The following is a 24206-nucleotide window of genomic DNA, read 5'->3' as shown; positions in this document are numbered from 1 at the left end:
TAGTCAAAGTCCAAACTTGAGTTAGATTGAGATGCGGTGTAATAACTGTGCTTGGAAAATCTTTGAGTGGCTAAATGAAAATAATTCTGCATAGAAACGAAAATTCAATTCCTTAATCGCAACTTAGGAATCACCACCAGATATAGAAAAAAAAAACCTAATTAAACCTAGTAACTAAAACTAGTTTAATAACTAAACGTAGGTTTAGTTTCCAGATGACCAGGTTGCTTTGGATAGCTTTTTTTTTTCAATGAGAAAATATGTAATGTGAAAATTGACTTTTTGTTCACTTTATTTAATTTTTATTTTTTTTGTTTAATATTAAAATCTCTGATAATCTGAAAGATTTAAGTGGGATAAAAGTAGCAGAGAGAATAATAAGGCTACTTGAAATATTGAAAATAAGTACCATATAATCGCCTTAAAATAAGTCATTTTCGAAGTGACTTATTTATTTTTCTTTATTTTTCAAAATTGCCTTTGGCCTAAAAAAAAAATTAGGAAGGTAACAATATGTTAAAAATATGACATAAAAATATTGTCTGTGTTTATATTTTCTGCTTAAATGGGCAACACCGAGTTTTGGTGTTGAACATGTCACCGGGCTCCTCTGCTCCTCTGAGGCCGGCCGAGTCAGGCATCAACTCGGACGCCGCAGGACGGATCCGTCCGGTCAGACAACCATAGATGGATGTAGCTCTTCAGGGACGCGGAGCTGAAGCCAAGCCGGATTTTTTTTTGACGCAAGCGGGTAAGACTCAGCGAGCAGCTGTCACTCTGAGTGCTGACGCGTCGGTGTAAAATGAATAAACAAAACAATAATTTATACATGATAATAAAATAATGTTACAAGTGGAGTTAAACAGGTTTTATTTCAGTGAGTCAGCCGGTGCATGCTAGCAGCTTCTGCTGCTAGCAGCTGCTCAGGGAGTGCCTCACTGACAGCTGACAGCAGCGATGAACGCTGAAAAAACGACACGGGTTTATGTCCATTCTAGTATGTAAATATGCAAATATTTTAATTGTAATTGCTAGTTAAAATGGTAAAAACGCGTAACGATTCAATGGATTTACAAATTTAACGCGTCTGTAAACAGGCACGTCTGAATCTAACAGTAATTCAGCGTAGTTGCCCTTTAATTTCATTTATTCTATTTAATATCTAATAAAACGAGTTTCCTGCTTCCTGTTAGTATTCAGCTTGAACATGTTGTCAATGGGCTGCCATGCGTATGGTTGGATTTAATCAGAAATAACAGCGATTAATGAATCTACTTCACATTATTTATTTATATTTTGCTGTTTTAACTCCTCATTTGTATGGAGCCACTCAAAAATCACCAGTTTGATGTAAGACACGGTCAGTTTTCACCCAAATACTCTAGATGGCATTAAGTTACAGGTTTAATTACAGCAATTAAAAGACTGTGCGGCTACTAAAAGGTTTTTATATGGCACTGCACTCCGTATCAAAAAGAACTAAAGTATATACTTGTTTAAGTTGTATTCTAATGAATACAAAATAAACGACGTGTAACACAAATTCAAATTTAATAAATCAAGCAGTTGGACAAAGTAGCTGTGAGATAATCTTGATAATTACCTGTCAAAGGAGATAAAAAGCAAAATGAACGATTGAAAATGAATGAAATTGCAAAAAGACAGTAAAATCAGCCTTTTTTAGATTACATTTCTAAGATTAGCTTTTTAAAGAAATTACTTTTTTATGTTTAAATTCTAGTCCAAAATGACTGCAGTAAAACTGCTGAATTGCCCTCAAAATAAATCGAAATTATTAACATATTTATGTCCCACTTGAAGGTTTCAATAGCTAGAACTGGACTGGTCAGATCAGACTAATATTTTTGACCTCCATGCAAAAAATACTAACTAGCTACAATAGAGTGTATTAGCTTAGCATTGCACTATACTAGAAAAACATGCAACGACAAAATTCTTATAACAATATAGCGATATTTGCTATAGATCCATATTTTACTCACCTCCTAACTTCCAACAGTCTCTTGTAACTTTTCACATTTTGGTCACTGGGACATTTGGGCATTGACAGCAGCTTGAAAAAGTATTCACACCCCTCGAACATTTCCATATTTTATCACGTTACAACCAATTAAAGGGCGCAATAGCCCTTTAATTTAATTTATTCTATTTAATATCTAAATAGATATTAATATCTATTTAATGTGAAAGACCAACACAAAGTGGTAAAATAAATTGTGAAGTAGAAAGAAAATTTCACACCACACTTTTCAGTTTCTTTGTTAAAAAATCATGCATAATTTTCTTCCCACTTCACAATTGTATGCCACTCTGTGTTGGTCTTTCATTAAAATTAAAATGATTTATTTATTTATGTTTGTGGTCATAATGTGACACAATGAGGAAGATTTCAAGGGATCTGAATACTTTAACAGGCCACTGTATTCACTCAAAAACAGTCTGAAAATATTACATGTAAAGTTTTCATTTCTGTCACTTTGATCGCAGTGATGAACAAATATTACATTACATCCTTTGCACACAACAATAAGGCATTAACATTACTTTTTACAATAATGGTTAGACACGTTGGAATGGCCCAGTCAAAGTTCAAGCCTAAATCCAATTGAGAATCATTGGTAAGGTTTGAACGTTTGTCACTGATATTGAGATATTTTGCAAAGAAAATGCCTTTTTTTTGCAGTCCATTGTTGTCATCAGTCTTGAGCGCAGACACGTCGTCATAGTGATGAAATCAGCCATCAGCCTGTTTAAAAATATTGCTGCTACTGTTCTTTTTCAAATGTTTCACACATACAAATTTCCTATTATTCAGATAAGGCTCATTATTCTAGTTGTCTTAATTTTTACCTTGACGGTTGCCGCTCATGTGTTCCTGGCCGCCCAGCAGACGGACTGGTCATAATGTTTCCCCTTAAAGTCACCTCTGTTCCTGCTCATCAGGCTTGGTGGAGGTGAGACGTGGAGTTTTGCAGAGCTGTCTTTTTTTCTCTCTCTCTCTCTCTCTCTGCCCTTATCTCCCATAAGGAAGCAGATCTTTGCCTTAAGCTGTCCACCGACCGTCTCCCTCTGTGGGAGACGAGGACGCGTCCTCATCCCCGCTTCCGGCAGAGCCGGAGCGTCCCCCCCTATGTTTTGGTTCTGCCTTTTGCCAATTTGCATAAAAGGGATGCAAAGAGACTGCAGGGGTTTGCTTCGTGTCCCTGAACGCCCCGTTGACGTAGAATCCAACACTAAGCCTTTTTTAGTCAGTATGCACTTTTTTTTTCTTTCCCTATGGTTCTCAGTGGCTGACACTTAGCGATTAGCTCACACCATTTGCTTCCACAGCAAAAAAGATGACAACAAAGCACAAAGAGGGCATTTGAGTTAAAAAAAAAAAGAAGAAAAAAAAGCTCCAGCCTTTGGGGGTGCTTATAAAAGGGAGTTAATCCTGGCTCTGTGATGGGCCACAATATCACCAGGCTTGGTCTGAATGAAATCTGCTTGCAGTGAGCAACAATACAAAGCCTCACCTGGATGCTCAGTGAACACTGAAACAGAATCAGAACAAACAAGCTCAGAAATGCCTGCTGCCAGTTTTTCAACTGTGTTGATTTTTGTTGTTGTTGTTGTTGTTGCTTATGCTAGCAAAGAAAGGAAATTGAATTTTAGCAGTGGCTTGATGAAGACTGCAATGCAGGGAAAACAGAGATATGATGCACTGTTTTTTTCCTGCATTGAGGATTTCTTTTTGTTGGACAGCCATAACTTTGGTAAATGTCCTAGTAGGAAGTTCTTTATTGGTCTGTTTTATGCTAGCATGAGTGCAGTCTCTCTATTTTTTAGTACTATTGTGATAATGCTAAAAATGATTTAAAAAAAACTATATATTACTTCTTTTTTAGGTAACTGTGACACAGAATTCATAGCGCCACAAACAAGTGTTGCTCTAAAAATGGCTCCTCTTTGAAATAAGCTTCTTCAGGACGCCACATACTGAAAGAACTACGATTTATATAACTAAACAGCATATAGAGACTTCATTGAATCATATTTTGAAATAACTGATATTTATTGATGCAGTGGAGAAAAAAGTAAAAATTACATTAAAGTTTGTTAAACTGGAATTAAATGAGATCTTAAAAAATTTAGGATCAAATTTTTACTTTGACGGTTGCCGCCCTAATACAGACGCACGGTTCTGAACAAAATTATTCTTACCCCGTGAGGTTTTTTTTTCCACATTTTGTCATATTTAAACCTTACTTCTATGTATTTTATTAAATTATTTTTTATCTGGTGATCCATTAAAGTGAAGGAATACATGCTGTTTGAAAACTTTCCAACTTATAAAAGGGAAACATAGTATGTTCTGTTAGTCTTTAGCCTGCATGCAAAATGCTACGTGTGGTGGAAAGCTAACTATGTTCGTCACCCCAAACTCGCTATGCTAACTGAGAAAAACAGCATTGGCAGCATCATGCTGTGGGGATGGGTTATTTACAGGGAAATTACAGGGAAGTTTCAGTCGAAGTTGATGGGAACAAAATCAGTATTGATGTCATGACCTAAGGATCGAAGGCGGGGTCACGGCTGTATCCGATGCCTTGAAATTGTCCTCTGTCGCTTTAAGAAGCTCCTACTCTTCACGACCCTCCGCCTACAAAACGTTGTCACAACAGTGTTTCTCCATGATGTTCATATAATGAGCACAGCAGACCAAGTGTTTGCGAATTGCTGCTGCTGCAAGTCTGGAGGGCCGGAGTCATTTTTTTTTCTTTTTCTTGTATTAGGAGGTGTTAAAGTTTAGGGTTTAAGGTTGTAATCTGACAAAATTATCAATATAAATAATTTTATTAAAACATTTTTTAAACAACAAAAGTGCAGGCTTTAGGACCCAGCGACTCTGTCGGGGCCTACGCCGCCCTCCCTCCTGCAGAAGCCAGTGCAGACACCGACAGTGCAGTGCAAGCCGCTCAGCTGATGCGTTCACAGCCGAACCAAGCCTGGCTGCTTTGAGTTCTTCTTTTTTTTCTGCCCCCGTTTTCTTGGCTGGGCCATTTAAATCATCTGAGGGCTGGATCGGCTCGGAAACTTCCTGCTTCCTGGGATGCGGTGAGGGAAGGTGGGATCCTTGCGAGAAGACAGAACAGAAAAGAGAGAAAGAGGGAGGGAGAGATGCTCCAGCAGCATCTCTGAATCTGAATCTGAATCCCCCTCCTCTCTCTCTCTCTCCACTACTACCACCACCTTCCGTCTAGCCGATGCTCTCCTTAATTTTTATCCCACTCCTTCAGTGAAGACAGTCAGTTTTTTGGGGGGGACGCTCAGCGACCGGTAAACATGTCACAGACCAGAAGAAGCACATACACCCGGGTGAGTGCGGGGCTGAATATTGAAGTTGTCTGTTTTCACTGTGTCATCTCCTGCTTTCAGTAGAACGGGGGGCTTCTAATCCATTTCAGCCGTGCCGCTCTCCAGCATCAGTTGTCGCCTCTTTGTTTGGCTGAGATGCCCCTCCGGGGTTCAACATTGTTGCTTTTGTTATGACTCAACTCTCTGTCAGTATATGACATAGGCATTTATTTGGGTTAAAAGATAATTTTAAAAAATTTTTTATGAGTTTTGATTAAAAAAAAACAAACAAACCACAAAATCCAAGATTCCAGGGAGACTTCCTGTCGGTCATCCGTCTCTGAGTCAGGCTGGCTTCCCTGTCACAAGGAGGGATGACATCAGTGCTTCAACTCAGAAATTTCCTAAAAAAAAATTAAGTAAGCTATCTTTACGTCCTTCAGATCAGAAAGCAGAGTAAATATCAGGGGTGTCCCGATACAACTTTTTCAATTCCGGTACGATACAGATATCAAACTGATGCGATATCAGCACAAATCAAACAAACAAACCTTTGTTACTTATTTTGTAGTGTGGAGTGTTCGAAAATGTTGGATCCAGTGATATTACTCAAACCACAATAAGTATGAGAACAACTGACCCATTATGGGGTAATATTATGTAAAGTCGACTTTTTTGAGCTTTTCATTATGTTGTGATATTGTTCTCTCATCAAAACACACTTGGAGTGTTGCCTTAATTCTTTCATGCATGTTTGAGAAATTCTTGAATCTCCATGGCAACCAATCAGCTGTGCAAAACACCTGGGGGACTTAGCTCCGCCTTTGAGATGCAGCTCCTCCTCACAGCTGTAGTTTTTAAGCTTCCACCTCACAGAGGTGCTCTCTCCCTGGACTCCGCCTTGCAGCTCCTTAAGACTAGCCAGCAACAATTAGCAAACACCTGGTGGAACTGAGGATCTGCTGAGCTCATTATAGGAGCTACTTCTCAGGTCCAGCGTTTTTACGCGGATAAAAATGTTTTTAAAGGGTAAATAGAGGAGCAATGCTGTGACGACTTCCTGACGGTGGAGTTCCAGAAAGAGCAGGCATTTTTAAAGAGATAGAAGCCCAATTTCAAGGCATTAAATTAGGAAGTAAAATTTCTTAAACGTCATGTTTGATGTACACAGCATTTTTTATAACAACTCAAAGTGACAGAGTTAGTTGATTATGCTACAAACTGATACTTTGAGCCTGGAAAACATGTAATGCTGCCTCTTTAACCAATGGATGTGCTTGTGGGATGATAGCGATAGAAATGTGGGGTCAGATTAAATCCCGGAACGGACTAAATCCTGGATCAGAGTGCTTCCCTTTTTAAATTTTGGATGCAGGCCAATATAATCCAATACTCGTTTTTTGGCTGATATCGGAACCATTTCCGATATCCACATGGGATCAAGACAACCCCTAGTAGGTACTAGGTCTATTTGTTTGAAATACAGTTTTTTCTAATATAAATAAATTCTGTGTAGCGTAATAAAATGGACATGGCATACGATTCATGTAGAAGTTTTGTTCTTCTAATTTTATTTTAGGCTTGCATTCAGTGTGAGGTTGCATTGTAAGAGTATAGTGGCACTAAATAATTCAACTCTTCCTCCAGCACGTGGCTGTCAGGTCGAAACTATAGAACTAATTACTGACTGTCAACTTAAATTAACACTTTTTAAGCACAAATATCCTCTAGGTATTCCGCATGAACCTTTAAAAGTGGTGCCTAGTGTTGTGTATCATTTTTCATTCTCTACCATTACGAACTGAAACTTTCTGATGTGGTTTCACTGCAACTATTAGTCAGATCTCCAAGTTCTTAACTGTGATGTAGAGGCTCGTTATTGGATATAACCAGTTAAAATATGCATTTGTATGCTGAGTTTAAATTAGTTACTGGCTTATGGTTTAGTAATGCTTTCTTTTATGTAAGCAGTTGATGTAGTTCATATTTGAGATTATAGGGCTGTACCGCGTTGGTAAAAATGGAATTGCAGTGCTGACTCTTTTCTTGCTTTTTCTTCATCCCTGCTGCTCCTTCTGGGTTTAGCATCTCCCCCAAACTTAAGCTCAACTAAATTCTTTCCTTTTTTTAGCCTTTCGATGGGTTAAAATAGTTTGACAAATACTTTTCCAGCTACCTCCTCTTTGTGGTTCTGGTTACAGTGAATAGGCCTATTGCAATAAATCGATCGCATTAGAAATTAAAAAGAGCTCAATAATTTCCTCTTGCATGATTTATCGTTTTTCTGAGAAATTAAAGTTTATTGAGAATGTATTCTTGCATTATTTTGCCATAACCGCTGTATTACCTAATATTGTTGTTTTGAGAGCGTATGCATTGTTTATTGCAATAACTTTTGCCACCATTTATCATCCAGCAAAGTTTGTTTCCATCCGAGGCCTTAAAGTGATTTTACTAGACTAATTTCTATCATTAAAATTTATTCTTTCTCTTTTCTATCTACCATTTTGAGATGGCAATGTCAAGTTTTCAGTTTTATTTCCCCTCTTAACTTCCATGTGATTGGAGCATTACATGACCATCTCAGCCATTTGCTAACTTTGTCGGCCATTAGCAGCAATAGCAGCTAGCTATATCAGCCATTACCCACAGCTGTTAATGGACAATATGGCTAGCTGTTGACATGCTAGCTATATCAGCTAGCATGTTGTTGGTGCTGTTGGTATTAGCAAGAACAGTGTGTTGCTGCTAATGGCCAATGTAGCTTGGAAATATAGTTAACATGTCACGGCTAACTATTAGCATGTTACTGCTCTGAATGTTAGCTTGATTTTTCAGCCTGTGTAAGTTTTGGAAAGGCCCCTTTTGATCAGAAAGAGGCTTCATATAAACAGCATATAGTTTTACGATACTTGAGAATGAGTGACTTGATACATGGTATATAATTTTAAGATGTGATCAACTACTGAAAGAAGTTTCAGGAGAGTTAGCCTATAGAATCTCGACATCGATTGGACAAATTAGTTTGACCTTTATGCTGCTGCTGTTTGTTATGAATTGCTTCATATGTAGGTTTTCTAGCTGGTTTAACTTTTAAATCAAACAGGCTACACGGACGGTGTGTGTTTACAGGAAGCTCAAGGAGAGTCCGGTCATGTTCCTTTGGAGAGTAATAAAATCTTCTCCTGTGTGTGCCATTCTGCTGACTCACCGTCAGTTCTTGGACATCGCACTGTTAATTGGGTTTTGCAGCATTATTACGTTCTAAAACTGGTGAAAGCAAGGATAGGTTTGTTTCAATGTGTGTTTTCCTCTCCATGTACAAGCTCTGCATTAAGAAGACTCAGCAGGATTTGTCTTTTCCTTAAAAACAAAAAAGCAGGATCAGGACAAGGATGCTGTTTGACTTTTTTTTCACCCAGACATCTGAGAGGGTTAAAGTAAAAGTATAAAATGTTGCTATTGATGCACGATATATCAGCATTAGCATATCGGTATCTATCCGATATTTATTTGCTTGTGTGACAGTAATGGTAGTTCAGCACCGGATTGTGGCGTGCTTTACTAAAGCAGAGAAGAAGTGGTCATTTTTTTCACTTTGTCAACATTGTAGGGGAACATATACATGTATATGGGTAAATATTGGCTATAACTTCAATATTATTATTGGTATCGGCCCAAATTTTCACATCAGTGCATTCCTGTTTTGTTTTGTTTTTTCTTTTGTTTTTTTCTGTCTCCTCTCAGATTTGACCAAACTCAACAATATACCGTATACAAGCAAAAAACACTACATGTATCAAAACTGGTCATTTATTGTACAGAAATGTGTAAGCATGTTTAAAATGTTAAGATATCTTAAAAAATAGCTGTTGTATTTTATTGCTGGACCCTTGCTCAAATCTCAAGCGCCGTAGTTTTAGCTTCACTTGGTTCAATTTCACTAAAGGAATGCTGTGATATTGCAATTTAGGCAAAAAGATTTTTAAATTTTTTTTATATAAAAGTTTTTTTTAAAGTTGCTAAATAAAAAATCTGCAGAATTTGCAGATTTATTTATTTTTTTACAATAATCTGACAAATAGATGAATTGATTGCTCGTTAGTTGCAGCCCTGGTTTACTTTATATTTGAATGAACTGTAAGTGTAGTTCTTCTTCTTGTATTTTTAATATCAGCTTTTATCTGCTGTCTCTTTGCTGCAACACATGATCTATTTTTGGTGTTCTAAATAAAACATCAAAGCAGAATCACTTCCTTTTCAACAGCTTTTATTAAATTTATTTTTTACACCTATTCATAATCAGGTATGTAAATTTAACAACACAGTCTAAAAGGACAAGAGAAAACAGCTGAAAGTAACAGAAATAGATTACATTCACAACCAATATGAGCAGAAAGCTGAAAAGTCAGGGAAAAAAACTGAATTTGTGAAGTTTTTGGAGCACAAAAGGACATCGTAAGTTGTTTTCAGTCACCATCCGTGTTGCGTTTATATGAGCTAAGCATGTTACTTGTCCCCTGTCCCACCCAGACCACCAGCAGCGGTAGCAGCAGGATGAGCTCTGATGGGGGCGGGCGGCCCGCCAAGGTGGGCTCCCTGGTGGAGGTGATCGGCAAGGGGCAGCGCGGCACGGTGGCCTACATCGGGAACACGCTGTTCGCCTCCGGGAAGTGGGTGGGCGTCATCCTGGACGAACCCAAGGGCAAGAACGACGGCACGGTGCAGGGCAAGCGCTACTTCACCTGCCAGGAGAACTACGGCATTTTCGTCAGGCAGTCTCAGGTAATGCAGGAAAACAAAACCACTCATTGAAGCATCTTTCTGTGGAGTTGAAAATATATAGAAGATGTGCCGCAGAAATTCTCCTGTGTCCCGGAGCGGGGCTGTTCCTTCCCACCTACACCTGGTGTTATGTTTGGATGGTTTAGGTTCATTTTCAGGCTCTTACTGTGGGTGGGAACATTTCCCCCTGCAGTAAGACCCTGTTCTCCATTGCTGCAGGTTTGTTTTTATTTGAGTTTATGGCATATTTTATCTCTTAAAGTTTATGTAAAAGGCTCAAATATATACATACACCTCCACTGATTCGTGGGGCGTTTCAGTGGAGGTTTCTTCTACAACGTAGCAAGTTGCAGAAAAAACACACATTAATAAAGTTCTGTCATAACCCTTGCTTTATATTCAGCCACTCCTCTTGTCAAAATTGCTAAATAATATTTAAATAAGCTGTTTTTTTGCATTTTGACCCCATGTTTAAGCACCGCTGATATTTTTAATAGGTTTAAAGCAAAAGCCACTCTAGAAGGTGAATGTTAGTCTCTTTTTTCCATTTTAAAACTTGTTTGTGTCTTTGCAATCATTGTCCTATTGGAATACCCAGCTATGTCCAGGTTTTAACCAAAATACCCAAACTATTAGAGTAGGGCTGGGCGACATATAAACATATAAAACATATCAGTCTGTATCAATAATTATTGATTAGTAATTAGTTTTAAATATCTGAAATACAGCCAGACTGGCTGCATAACTGCTCCTCCTTCTTCCACAGTTTCCACTCAATGCGGTTGCTTTTTATTTTTAGCCAGTTTTGAGGAAAGGTGACGAAACCTGAAACTGCTGCTGCTGTGCAAGTAACTCAACAAGTTGTTGCTAGGCAACCAAAGAGTGAGTGAGTTAGTTAGCTGACGGCGCCAACCTTGCTTAGCTGGCCGTGAGAAGTTGAACTGCTAAAGCCTTTTCTCTGCCCACGTCTCCCAAAATGCTGTGCGGTTCTGGATCGGAGTTCATCGAAATTTTCAACATTCAATTTATCGATATTGATCACATCTCTATCGCCAACATCCGTATCTTCTGCTTTCTGTTGAAGCTAAAGCAGTTGAAACTTCAATGTCTAAAATGTAAACAAACTTCTGCCCGACACAAAGTGGTTTAATTTTAAACCACTTTTGCATTTAAACACACAACTTTTTCCACAGTCAGAAAAAGCCGTGTGCCTCATCTAGTCGACTGAATTCCTCTCCAGGCAGCTCGGCTGTTTGACACGTTCAGGGCTTCTTCTTCCCCTTGAACACAAGTTTATTGGTATGTGTGGCTCAGCATGTTTTACATGTGTCTTCTTGTCATCGCATAATAATTCAAGGCTGCAATTAAAAAATGCAGATCTGGTTGGTTTGTCTTCATCTCCGAATGACAATTTCCATCGTGTTTTCAGAGCCCATCCTAAATACCTGCAGTAGTTAACAGTTGAGCTAAATATTTTAAAGGCCTTTCATGAATTATAAAAAGTCTTCTGTTGTTTTGTATCGGTGAAACATGAGGTTGATGAGGGTGTTGGATTGGTCCGCCTCGTTGTAAAGCGGGCTGGAGGTGGAAGTCTGTGTTTTTTGTTTGTTTTTGTTTTTTTCAGACATGACCGACTCATTCCTGCTCTCTGTCTCTGTTTCAGATCCAGCTGTTTGACGACGGCGCTGACACCTCCCCGGAGACCCCCGAGCCAACCACCGGCAGGGTCCCCAAACGAGGTGAGCGCTCGCATGTGTGAAGCAAGTCGAACACGTTCGTAGAGTTCCCGGCAGAATTTACATTTAGTGTTTCCAGAGACTGGCTGACTGTAAAGTGGCCGACGGATGCAAAAATGGCAAAAATGCGCTTAAATTTGACACTGCTTGAAACTCCAAAAACACTAACTCTAAATAAATAAATAAATAAACAAACAGCAGGAAAAACCATGCAAAGGAAAAATTTTACAATCCCAGAAAATAGAAAAACCCACGCCCAAGAATCAACAGAAAAAAAACATTCAAAAGAAAGATGCTGCAACTGCAAGCAAAATTCTGCAACAACAGGAGGTGGAAAAAGTGAGAAAAAAAATTACTAATACTAAATGTAACTAAAATGTTATTTCTGTTTCATCTTTCACACACATATAGATTACAAAGGGCTTCACAAAGTCAAAACAATTAAAACTTAAAAAAAAGCATTAAGCAAAATAGTAAAAACAGCAACAAGCATAAAATGCTGTAAACTCATCCTGCCAAACAGCCATCCTCTGGGCCACTAGGGGGAGTCTGGAGTAGGCAATATTACCTGCGTCAATACACTGCTGTTTTATAATATTGTAAAAGAATGTGTATTGGAAACAGACATAAGATAAGATAAGAAATTTCTCTTGGAAGCAGGGGCAAAAACTGCAATACAACAATAAAAATAAATAAATACATGAAAACAGAAATACATAAAAGCAAAATATCAGATCGGCAGTACCATTTCCACTCACATACAATACATCCTCTGCATGCTGCTGTTGGTCATCGTCTGGACCTCCTGTTACTCTGTCCGGGCCCCGCTAGTCTGCCATTTATCAGGTTAATGGAGAATGGTACAAATGAATGTTTCAGAACAGTAATGCACCTTTTCATTCTCTTTTCCACATCTCTTTAAATAATGACATCCCATCTTCACAGAGGGTCTGGTCACTTATTTTGGTGGCCGACTCCCCCTAGTGGTCCGGAGCTTTTCGTGGGTTGAGTTTGCAGCATTGTTGCTGTTGTTTTTGCTGTTTGCGCCATTTTGCCTTTTGGTTTTGTTCCTTTTGATGCAACATTTTTTTCTGTGATTGCATAATTTTTTGTTTTGGTTGCATTCGTTCTTTTTGTGTGTTTGTGCTTTTTGTTTCGTTTCCACCTGTAGGCCACCGTGGGTTAGGTATGAAGAGAAAAACGACACATGACACAGTACTTGTGCTTCTTGAGTGTTTCATATCTTCACAATGATCAGAAAAAACTAATTATGGCTTTCTAATAAATACTTTATAAGACTAATCTTAATAAATATTAGTATGTTTGCCGAAAACAGCTTCCTGCGATAAAAAAACAATATCTCTAACGTGTTGCTTAAAAGATCCATTGCTAAAGCTAAATAAAAGGGAAAAGGTCAGTATATGGGAAGTTTAATAGAAGTGCTTCATCTGGAGATGACAGTGCAGTGTAATGTGGTCACAATCTGTTCAAAACATAACATATTGTATTGACTTTGTAGTCTTTATGACAGGATGTGTCTCTAAACTTTACAACTTGTAAAGCAGAGTTGTATGATAACGATATTTGACTATATGTCTTTGTTTCTTTGTTTTATCTCTGCAGAGATCCTGGAGACGTCCAAGTCTGCCAAACTGGTAGGTCAAATGTCATCCACACTGGTATAAGTTGTGTCCAGTAGATAAAACACTAAAAGTGACGTTGTGTTCCTGTTTACTGTAAAAGAAATTAATTTTCAGCATGCTTCAGCATTGATCTGATAACTGGCAGTTTAACCTGTTATAAATGATGCTTCGCATTCATGCAGAAACTCAAAAACTTCAAAAAAACATCTGAAACCAACAATGCAGTTTAGCTTCTTTGGTCCAGAATCCAGAGTCTAATGTTTGGTCCAGCAGGGGGCAGTATTTCCTTTAAATTAAATCACATCTGATGCTTAACGGGATTTAGATTAGCGTGTTTTTAGTGTATGATTTATTTGCATGTAGTTTATGTGAGATTTTCAGCTCAAACTGTTTTACTGCTTACCTTAGTCTTTCAGAAATCTGATGAAAGTTCCCTGAAAAGAGGTGAAACTTTCACAGCTTTGAGGTCTCATCTTTAAGTAGCAACTGAAGTAAAGCTACAAAAACATTTGTGGTATTTACCACATTTTGTTTTCTGTTTTTACTCTACCTTGCAAAAACTTCTATACTCCATTTTGTCGTTTTAAAACCTCAAACCACAGCGCCTTTTATCGGGATTTCAAATGACAGACCGACACAAAGCAGCACATGACTGTGAAGGGGAAGAAAAGTTAGGCAGAGTTTTCCAATTTTCAGTTCCTTTTCCTACTGTTAAGTACCATTCAGTGGAAACAATTGCCTTCAGCAGTCTCATATCATAAGTGAATACTGTTTTGCTGCGATTATATATGCAAATGGAGGAAAAAGAGTTTTAAATGCTCAAGCAAAGCTATAAAAAGTTCCTTTTGTCACAAGAAACGCAGTGGACACAGTAAACATGAGGCACAGGGTGTGCTTTTCTACAGAAGCCCATTTCTGCCATGAAAGATAAACAACAGTCCAATTACAGGTTTTAAATTCAGAATTTTGAGTTTTAAAGTAATAAATTATGACTTGAATTTAAAGTCGCAACTTTGAGTTTTTGAGTCATAATTATGGGGTTTAAATTCATAATTCTGAGTTTTAGTCATAATTGAGTTTTAAAGTAATAATTATGAGTTGCAAAGTCGGGTTTTAAAGACATCATTTTGATACAAGTCTAGTTCCATTGGCAGATTATTTTGCTGAAAACAAGACATTTTCCCCATGTTATAAGTAAAACAATCTGCCAATGAAACGAGTACTTTTTAAAAAAAACTCATATTAAGGAATTATTGACTCAAAACAAGCTCCTATATCTTGCTGAAAAGTAACTTCTATGTTGGTCTTGTCTTATTTCAAGTGAAGTAAAATATTTGCACTAGAAACTATACCAAAAATACTTGGTAACATTTTGTTTATTTTTGCAGAAAGTCTTGTTGTTTCTCTTTGCTTTCATCCTCTACTCTGTGTTGGTCTTTCACGTAAAATCCAAATAAAACACATCGAAATTTGTGATTATGATGAAACATGATAAAGTTTAATAAATGTTAATACTCTTATCGGACGCTACATGTGCAACTCGTTAGAAAATAAACCAACTAAACGACTTGTAAATCTGTCTACGGTTCTCCAAAGATGACCAAAAGTCACCCAAGTTCCCGTCAACCCCTGCATGCCGCTGTCTTTCTCTTGACCTTTAACCTCCATCCCCCCACTCATTCCTCTCCCTCCTTGGACCACGCAGCGAGGACTGAAGCCCAAAAAGGTGCAGCATGTTTCCCTAAACTCGGTACTGTTGCAGTGTTCTGGTGATGATAATGGCCGCTGTCGCCGTGGTAGCCGTGGCTCTGAATGGCCTTGCCGCTGCATCATTCCCATGATTCCTCGCAGCTCACCGCTCCGCCGCCCCCCGCTGTTTGTAGCGAGGCGCTCTGCGTTTGTATAAGAGAGTCTGTCTTCACCTGAACCGTTCACTCCACCTCACCGGCTCACTCTGCATTCATTCAACTCCGTCCGCCATGTTTGCTCCGTCTCTACGCTCTCTGCCTGTCTGCTTCTTGTGCATATTTACGTGTGATGAAAGAAAAATAAAAAATGCTTTATTTTCGATAGACACTTTTAATATTTTCAGACCTTGTAGTATAGATCTGATTTTAAATTAGCACAGTTTTCACAGACTATTTTTGCATATTTTCATTCATGGTGAATAGAAAATTTTTTGCTAAGTTCACTTTTTGCGTATGATCTGTAAGCTGGAAGACATTACTAGACTAGAAAATCTGTTATCTTAAAAAAAAATTAAGATAATAATAATTAATTGATATTAGTATTATTATTATGAAGTTAAGTTCAAAATACAGTTTTCATATCCTTTAATCTGCCTCACAGCATGATGCACATGGTAAAAAGGTAGTTAAAGGGTTAATAAAGGGGCCTTGTTGTAATTACTTCCTGAAGGTGGAGTTTCAGGAAGTTAAATTAATTCAAGGTGTTAAATTATGAACTGTAATTTAAGTCATGTTTCATATATACAATATTTTTACAACAACTGAAGTTAACATATTTACTTAATAAAGCTATAAAGTGTTATTAAATGCCTAGAAGACACATAACTCTGCCCCTTTAACAAACATCTTATCTGACTACATAGTGGGATTTTTATTATTTCATTATTTTTGTTTCATTCATGCAGTTGACAGATTTTTTAAAATGAGGATTTCTGTAGCATCAGGAGCTGGAGGTAGTTTCAGAATCTTCTCCGAGTTCATATGTATCAGTGGTATTATTTGTTTCTTTGTAGAAAAAGAAACAAACTTAAAATCAATGGTAGCAAATTTTCTGAACCAGAAACAATTCAGTTCTGCATCGTTGCTTAGTCTTTTAGAAAGTGGACAGTTCAGTGGATGTTGGTGCTGCAAGAGGCTAATTAGAGACGTTTGCTGCATATGTGAACAAATCGTCCTGCAGCAGGCGCAAAGCGGAAAGTCACTGATCAGCTTTTTTTTGTCCTCCATCAGGATATGTATATCTTCAATACAATGACGGATCCAGAAATAACAGGCTGGAAATATTTACTCAAATATACTTTGCAGTTTTAAAAATCTGTTTACATCCTTTATTTAATTTTTTCTGGACTCACCATGAGATCCACTGTGGCTCGTTAACCATCGTCCTCTGACTCCTACGCGCGGACGCTCCTCCGTCGTAGCGAACGGAAAATGTCAGAGTGTGACCGAGGTGAAATGAGACGCCCTCCCGCCTGCAGAGACCTGCAGAGCATAGATTTCCTGTCGGCCTGCTATATTCGATCATTTCCAGCATCCAGGAGGCTGAACTTTACCGTGGTCCAACGACGAACCTCCACTGTTCAATCTGAGGAAAGCTGACATTTCAGAAACACACAAGGCAGTGCTGGACGTATGCATTCTTTTTACAGATGAGGGAAGGAGACGTGTATCTTGTGGACATGCACACCCCATACCAGCTGATGGTGTTTGGTAAAGTGTTGCTAATGCTTCCATGGTGGTAATTTTATCCCCTATCTGTCTTGCACCAAGTGACCCTGGGGCAATATAGCTTTTCTTTCCTGGGAAGGCAGGAACCTGATACATCTGCATCTGAGCTCATCGTTCCTTTCTGTTCTCCAGCCTCTCACTCCATCACTCTGAGAGCATCTCCTGAATCGCAGAGTGGAGAGAAAGCAAATGGCTTAGAGAGAAAGACGTTAAATATTTAAACCGAACAGATTTCCCTCGACTGCTCTGCTATGATACACATAAACAGAGTTGGGTTTTTTTCTATGATAGTGCTTTAGGTTCAAAGCTTGCAGTTAATCAGGGTATCGGCCCCAAATTAATCCTCTTTCTGCTCTCTAACGTCCTGCTGAGATGTTGTCCGAGAGGAGGAGATTAGTGGAGCTGAGGGAGATATCGTGGTAGTTACTCAACTCGCTTTTTCTGTTAAGGATTCAAATGACCATTTAGATTATTGATACTACACTGCAACCTTGTTTTACCACAATCGTTGCGCGTTCTGGGGTGAAAGTAGGGCTAATAGGTACGGGTGACCAGCCCCTTTTCACCTTTCACCACACTTACAGCCACATAACTCAACATACCTTATTGGGAGTTTATGGAATAGAGCAACACAAATCAAATACATTACAAACACTGTCAGAAACTCTTATGCTGCTTAACCTTAACTGAAATAGAAAAGCTGGTCATATATACTATGTATAGATGCATGGTTCTAAATAAAGAGCAATGCTGGAAGAAAACCTGTTAGAGACTGAGAAAGACTTGAGACTGTGGCACTGGTTCACCTTCCAGTTGGACAAAGAATCAGAACCTACTGACAAAGCTACAATGGAACGGCTTAGATCAAATTAGGGACGCACAATATCAGGAAAATATACAAATTCAATACTATGCAATACTGCCACAAGAATGTACATCACTTGTGGCCTTTAAGTACAGTTTTGCCTCATTTCAACTGAGTGGTATAGCATTTAGTCGACGCACTATAGTCCCTTCTCCATAGGGGAGGGCATTAACCAACTTGCACCCAACTTGGCTAGAACCTTTAGGTGGATAGACCTTTTTTATTTTACCACCTGTCAAGACTCTCTGTTACCAGCAACAGGTTGATTTATTGCCCCTTTTTTTCAAATATGATATTCAAATATATCATCTAAGGAAGATTCAGAAATGACTTGAAGAAATGAATGAATAATAATCAGGAGTGACTCCATGAAGCACATCAGGTATAACCCCCCCTCCGCCCCATCCAACAATCCCCTGTGGTTTTTGTGAACCTTGTTTTAATAATCCCATTGGAGGGCCTACCAGTGTTGCTAGGAGACGAGAGGTTTGCATCAGCATTGCTGCTCATTTTTATCCCCCCCCCTCCCTCGCACCCCACCTCAACACTTCCATTCACGGCGCCGCCCTCCTCTGTCTCTCAGCCTCTGTCTGTCCCCAGTTGCTGCCTCACCCATCCCTCCCTCCCTGTCTGTCTGTCTCTGGTCGGGGTGGTGATGAGTGGGTGAGCAGCGAGGAGGCAGGGAGGGCACACAGTGATGTAATGCAGGCGCGCGGCATCGGTCCGGGCTGACAAATCGCAGTTTGGGGTGGGAGAGAGGGGAGCGGTAGGTTAAGGGAGGCAGAAGCATCTCTTGTGTAGCCGGGGCGACAGCGGTGGTGAGAGCACAGAGGAGGCATCGACCGAGGGCTCCGGCTAACGGATTATGAGAGAAACCGAGAAAGAGGACATAAAGGAGGACGACAGCGGGGAGGAAGGGATGGACCGAGGCGGGGAGGGGGGGAGCCTGGGAATAAAATCGTCACGGCCGTTTGCTCCACTGCAGCTTCCCAGCCTGAGCCGCTGCCTGTCCTGATTGTTCGGCTTCCAGCCTGTCTGTCCTGAACTCTTTTTCTCCGTAGATCTTTACCTATTTTATCTCCTTCCTCTGTGCGTGTTTCTTGGTGACTGTCTCTTGTGTGTGTGTGTGTGTTGTCCTCCTACAAATATGATGAGACAGACTCCTACAACCCGGAAGGTACAGAACTTCCTATAATCCTCTTTTTTTTTCTGTAGGGATGTCGCCTTTGCTGTCGTTGTTGCCGTCATACTATAATTTTACAAAGATCATGCTTTGAAGTTTTCTCCCTTTTTTCAGTGACATTGGAGAGTCTTCCTGCTGTGTTCTTATTGTTTAGTACGTGTTTTTTGTGTTCAAGCATGTGTCTACATCTTTAAAATGATTGTGTTGCATTTAGCCTGCAATGAAAACTTTTTATTTAGTTTTTTTCCATCTTATTAAGCAGCTCCACTTTGCACACAACGTGTTTTTAAATCATATTTCTGTGCTTGTCCTGATAATGTAGTGGTGGCTTTAGATTGGTAGCTCTCGCTGGGTATTGGCTGCAGCTGTTTAGATTACTCAGGCTCGGTTCATCTGAACGATCCCACTAATCCGATAAGGAGCGATAAGGAGCCGAAGCGATAATGATGCCTAAAGCTATAAGCAGAGTTGGGGGTGGGTGTGCAGAAGGCCAAAAAAACGGTGGAAATAAAAAGTAGAAGATAAAAGCAGAGGAACTCCATAATGTCTGTGCATGTGATTCTGTTATATTAAAAGAGGAGAAATGTAGCAAGGTTTCCCTCAGGAAACTTGCTAAGCCCAGTGGTTGGGTGCCAGGGCAGTCGTTCATCCAGCGGTTTTTGAGTTAAAAAAATATTTAAAGTTGACAGGAAATTTGAAAATATCACTTGATAATTATGTGTTATTAAAAGATTGGAAGATTAATACCTGAACACCAACTATAAAGCCTTAAAACATACAAACATTTTAAAAAGACTTAAATAAAGAAGTAATGCTTAGCCTGGGGGCCCGCCAGGCTTATAATACACTGAGGGAAACCCTGTGTACATAAGAAAAATGTAGATTGCAATGATCAATTTAGACTTACAGTATCATAAAAGTATTTGCACCCTTTTTTATTTTTTCTTGAATTTTTCTGTTCTGAGCAAATATAAGAGGCAGTTTTTAAATGATAATTTAATTTATTATTATTATAAGGAAAAAACTCTGTACAAACCAACATATATTCTAAATTCTAATTCTATATGTACTAGGACTGAGCAATATCAACACACATATATATAAACTATATACTGTATATATACTGTATATATATACAGTATATATATATATATATATAGAGTATATATATGTATGTATATTGCAAAAGTTGCAGGATCAATATCAATAGATAATACGTTTGATAGAATATTCCAAATTTTCCCTGAACTCCGATCCAGAACCGCACAGCGTTCTGGGAGATGTAGGCAAAGGACAGGCTTTAGCTGCTCAACCTCTCATGTCAAGCTAAGCAAGGTTGGTGGCATCAAACATACTCCAAAGTGGCCAAATCACAGCAATTCAGCAAAGCAGAGCAGGCTAAAATTTCTCTGCAGCGATTTAAGACCCATTGCTGGCAAATTATCGCTATTGTTTGCTCGACATTCTGGGTTTCAGGAAGCGTTTTTGGCTGAAAAGTGACTGGTTTGCTGTGGAGTCTCTTCAGATTTCTCTGCGTTCCCCTTCGGTCCGTCTTGTGTGGCGTCTCAGTCTCGACAAGTGATGTATTGGGATAACAAGCTATTATCTTAGCCCGACTGCATTGTGTACGCAGAACAAAAGATCCAGGCTCAGATGAGATGGATGGAGACACAAAGTGGGCATTGATGTCGAAGTAGCCGTACCAGTCACAGTGCGTTGTTGTTCCCGTGGTTTTGGTCATGTGGGTGGAAGACATGAGGTACAACAGACCAGCTGAGAGCTGTTATTAAAAGAATAGTCAATAAGATGGACGGGAGGAAATTTTACTATCGGAGAAGTAGAAAATATTCCACTACAGATCGGTCATATCGCTATCATCCACCCTTTTTTCCTTTTTTTTTCTGTGATTTCCCAATTACAATGAATTTTGCCTTAAATTTCTAACCCTGGCTGTTTGTTTCCTCCCTTCTTCCAATCCCTCCTTCTCCTGCCCTTTGACCTTCCGCTGCTTCCTTTACTTTCTCCTCCCTGTGCTTCTCAGACCACGGCCAGAAGGCCCAAGGTGAGCTCAAGTCTTCAACACCGTCAACCCTCCAAGCCCTCTCAGACACCATTATTTATGTGGCTGATTGTTGGTTTTACTTCATGCAGCACTGTGTACTTTATGGACATTATTTCTAACCATAAAAGTAGTTTATTTACATTTTTATAAATTACACTATAATAACATACAGAAAGAAGACAGCAATTCAAAATTTTAACATAATTATTTTTCAGTTGCAGAATTACATTTAAGGCATTAGATTTGTGTTAAATGTAGTAGGTATAAGTATAGCCTCTTTGGAAACAGCCTTTAGCAATTGCTATGGTTAGCACAGTTAGCATTACTAAAACAGCAGTCTTCGTCTATATTTGGGTTCTGAGTTTTCCAATAGGTTTCCAACAGATAAAAATATAAGATTGAAAGCTCAAAAAGAAAAAAACAGAGCAATTTTACTGCGGACCTTTCAGCCTTCCTGTTATCTGGTGAAAATCTCTCTCTCTCTTTTTTTCTCATGCACTGTTACAATTACAAGAAGCAATTGTACAGTTTCTTGCTTCTTACATTTCTCTGCTTCTTTTGACTTTACTTTAACACCTCACCAATACTGAGTCAGCATCCGCACCAAAGAGTGTTGGGATTACAACCTGAGTGTGTGTAGCATGCATTCACTGATCAGTCAAGCTAAAAACATCAGCTGATTCCAATCACAAACTTGGTGCATCTTTAGTTTAATAAGCATGTTGATGCTAACAGCTTTTTATAAAGATTAATCAGTAACGTGTTTATGCTTCAGTTACTTCGTGGTTCTGATCATATTTTGTGTCAGTAACCAATGAAATGAATCTACATGAATCAATGCTCTCCACAGTTTTAAAAATATATTTTAAATAGAAATTTTTTCTGCCTAAAACCAAAGAAATCACATTAAAATATGTTTCTCTTGTACTAAAAAATGCATGAACTCTGACCAGGTCTCTTAAACGTAAATGATTAAAACCAGGATGATAAAAGCAGTCAAGTCTTCAGAGACCTACAACACTAGAATCCTTTGTACCAGGTTCATATAGATGTACTGATGTTTTTTTTTTCAAAGTCATTTTTGTTTTATATATTCATGTGTGTCGTTTATGTATCAACCTCTGTTCCCCCAGCAACCCAGCCGACCTGCGGGCGGCGGAGGGAAGGGGGCCGCGTCCGGCTCGGCGTCGGCATCGGCCGGCGAGATGAGCAGCAGCGAGCCCAGCACGCCGGCGCAGACCCCGCTGGCTGCACCGGTCATCCCGACCCTCCACTCTCCTGGAAACCCGCCGGTCCCCGGCCCCAGCAAGGTTAGAATCAACGTCACGCAAATGACGTCCTGAAACGTTGCTTGCGAAGTAGCAAAACAGGCAGAGGTTCAGAAGTCATTGTTAAAAGCCTCCCCGCTGAGAGAGAGGAAAAATTACGACCAGCACATGTGACATCTTCTCGCCTTTGGCCTTTTAACTTACATGTTTTTTTAACTCAGCTGTCAATTTGTGTTGTTGTAATCCTACAGAAACGCTTAGATTAAAAGACTCTCATTTCTGGGAATACATTCTTAATGCTACCAAAATGTTTTTAGGAATTCTTGCATGAAGGAATGAAAAGGTGGAAAAAGTAGAGAGATCTGTTCTCTACATAACTCCCCCCTCTACCCCCGACCTTATTTAATTAATTGCACATTAATGTGTCAGTTCAGTTTTTTTTTCATGGAAGTAACAAATAATATTCATAAGAACTATCTTGTATTAGTTCAACATTGTTAAGCTATAGTTTAACAATGTTTCATATTGTTAAACTAAATAGGTTGCTTGAGCAAATACACAGTGCAACTTCAAGAAATTATTTTCCACTTTACATCTTAGAGTGGAAAGGAAAAAGAAAAGAGAACAAAACAACGTCAAATTAAAACTGCGAGCAGCCTCAAGCAGCCTCAAGCAGCCTCAAGCAGCCTCAAGCAGCCTCAAGCAGCCCTTGCAGCCAAGCGCAGCTCCGGCCTATTGGCCACCTCAGGGGTTCCAGCACCGCCGCCCGCTCGCCACCGCAGAAGCAGCGCTCGCCGACGACTCACAAAAAATCTGGAGCAGATCGGTCGATGTGGCGAGGAGATATTGCTGATGAATTAACTTAGGGGGCGCAAAGGAGTCAAATTACATTTCAATACTGTTGGGCTCTTCAGAGGTGAACAAAGGTCTTACATATCGAGTTTGGTGCCAATCGGATCATCCGTGTGTGATTTAAAGACAATCGTATGATATGGCTAGAGATTGATACTCACCATTTGGCCATGCCCACACGGTTCAGCCAGCAGCGAGCATCGACAGAGTTCATCATATTATCATTTTAAGTGAGTTTGCACAGGATTAAATCCATTTAAATAATACAATAAACGTAAGACATACAGCAGAAAAACAGGTGACTTCCTGTTGGAAATGGGCAGGGATAACATGATGTCATCAATTGAACATGACAATGTGATCAGGACTGGTCTGTAGAGAGACATAGGAAGTCTGATGCAGCTGTGACTTTCCATTTGGAATTTATTAAGCCTTGATGGTAATTATAAAGTAAGATAAAGGTAATTTTATTAGCACATTTTGAGAAACAAGGCAATACAAAGTGCTTTACAGGAAGTAAAAGGGAGTACAACGTCCAACAGTTGATTTCCTGTTGGACGTGGGTGGGGCTAAGGTGATGACATCACCGGACCGTGACAATGTGATCAGGACTGGTCTGTAGAGAGACATAGGAAATTTGATGCGGCTGTGACTTTTCCTGTGGAAGTTACTGAACCTTGATGTTCCATGGCAAATAGTAAAAGTTTGACACTTAGCCACGCCCACATGCTTTGATGTACGAGAAATCCTCTGATAAATTTTAACCTTTGATCCCTCAGAAGTGTGCTGAGTGATTGTGAAGTCTGTATCTAAAAAACTGTAGGAGGAGTTTGATCAGGTACGACGTCTATAAAAAAGAGAAAATGACGGCTTTCATCCAAAATGGCCGACTTCCTGATGGGTTTGGACCATGGCTCCAAGAGACTTTTTTGTACGTCCTGACAAGATACACATGTGTACCAAGTTTCATAATTCTAG

At 39.2% G+C, this 24206-nt stretch overlaps 1 protein-coding gene across 9 annotated transcripts in view; it reads left to right on the top strand.

Moving 5' to 3' along the window:
- Window positions 1–656: 656 nt before the first annotated feature.
- The window catches only part of dctn1 (dynactin subunit 1), a 49945-nt gene continuing 26395 nt past the window's right edge, over window positions 657–24206 (top strand). For 2 of the 9 annotated variants that reach the window (XM_023352315.1, XM_023352314.1), the window contains exons 1-8: window positions 4964–5379; window positions 9892–10143; window positions 11807–11882; window positions 13503–13534; window positions 15228–15272; window positions 19023–19040; window positions 21088–21108; window positions 22242–22418. In XM_023352315.1, coding sequence (XP_023208083.1) covers window positions 5347–5379; window positions 9892–10143; window positions 11807–11882; window positions 13503–13534; window positions 15228–15272; window positions 19023–19040; window positions 21088–21108; window positions 22242–22418 — 654 coding nt within the window. In that variant the 5' untranslated portion in view covers window positions 4964–5346. Of the gene's footprint in view, window positions 752–4963; window positions 5380–9891; window positions 10144–11806; window positions 11883–13502; window positions 13535–15227; window positions 15273–18810; window positions 19041–21087; window positions 21109–22241; window positions 22419–24206 lie in introns of those variants that run through there. The other 7 variants (XM_023352318.1, XM_005806849.3, XM_023352317.1 and 4 more) reach the window with 7 other exon arrangements.

Source organism: Xiphophorus maculatus, chromosome 19, assembly GCF_002775205.1.
Source record: "Xiphophorus maculatus strain JP 163 A chromosome 19, X_maculatus-5.0-male, whole genome shotgun sequence".
Classification (NCBI taxonomy): domain Eukaryota; kingdom Metazoa; phylum Chordata; class Actinopteri; order Cyprinodontiformes; family Poeciliidae; genus Xiphophorus; species Xiphophorus maculatus.
The sequence above is the reverse complement of the archived record's forward strand: the minus strand, read 5'-3'. Positions and strand labels throughout refer to the sequence as shown.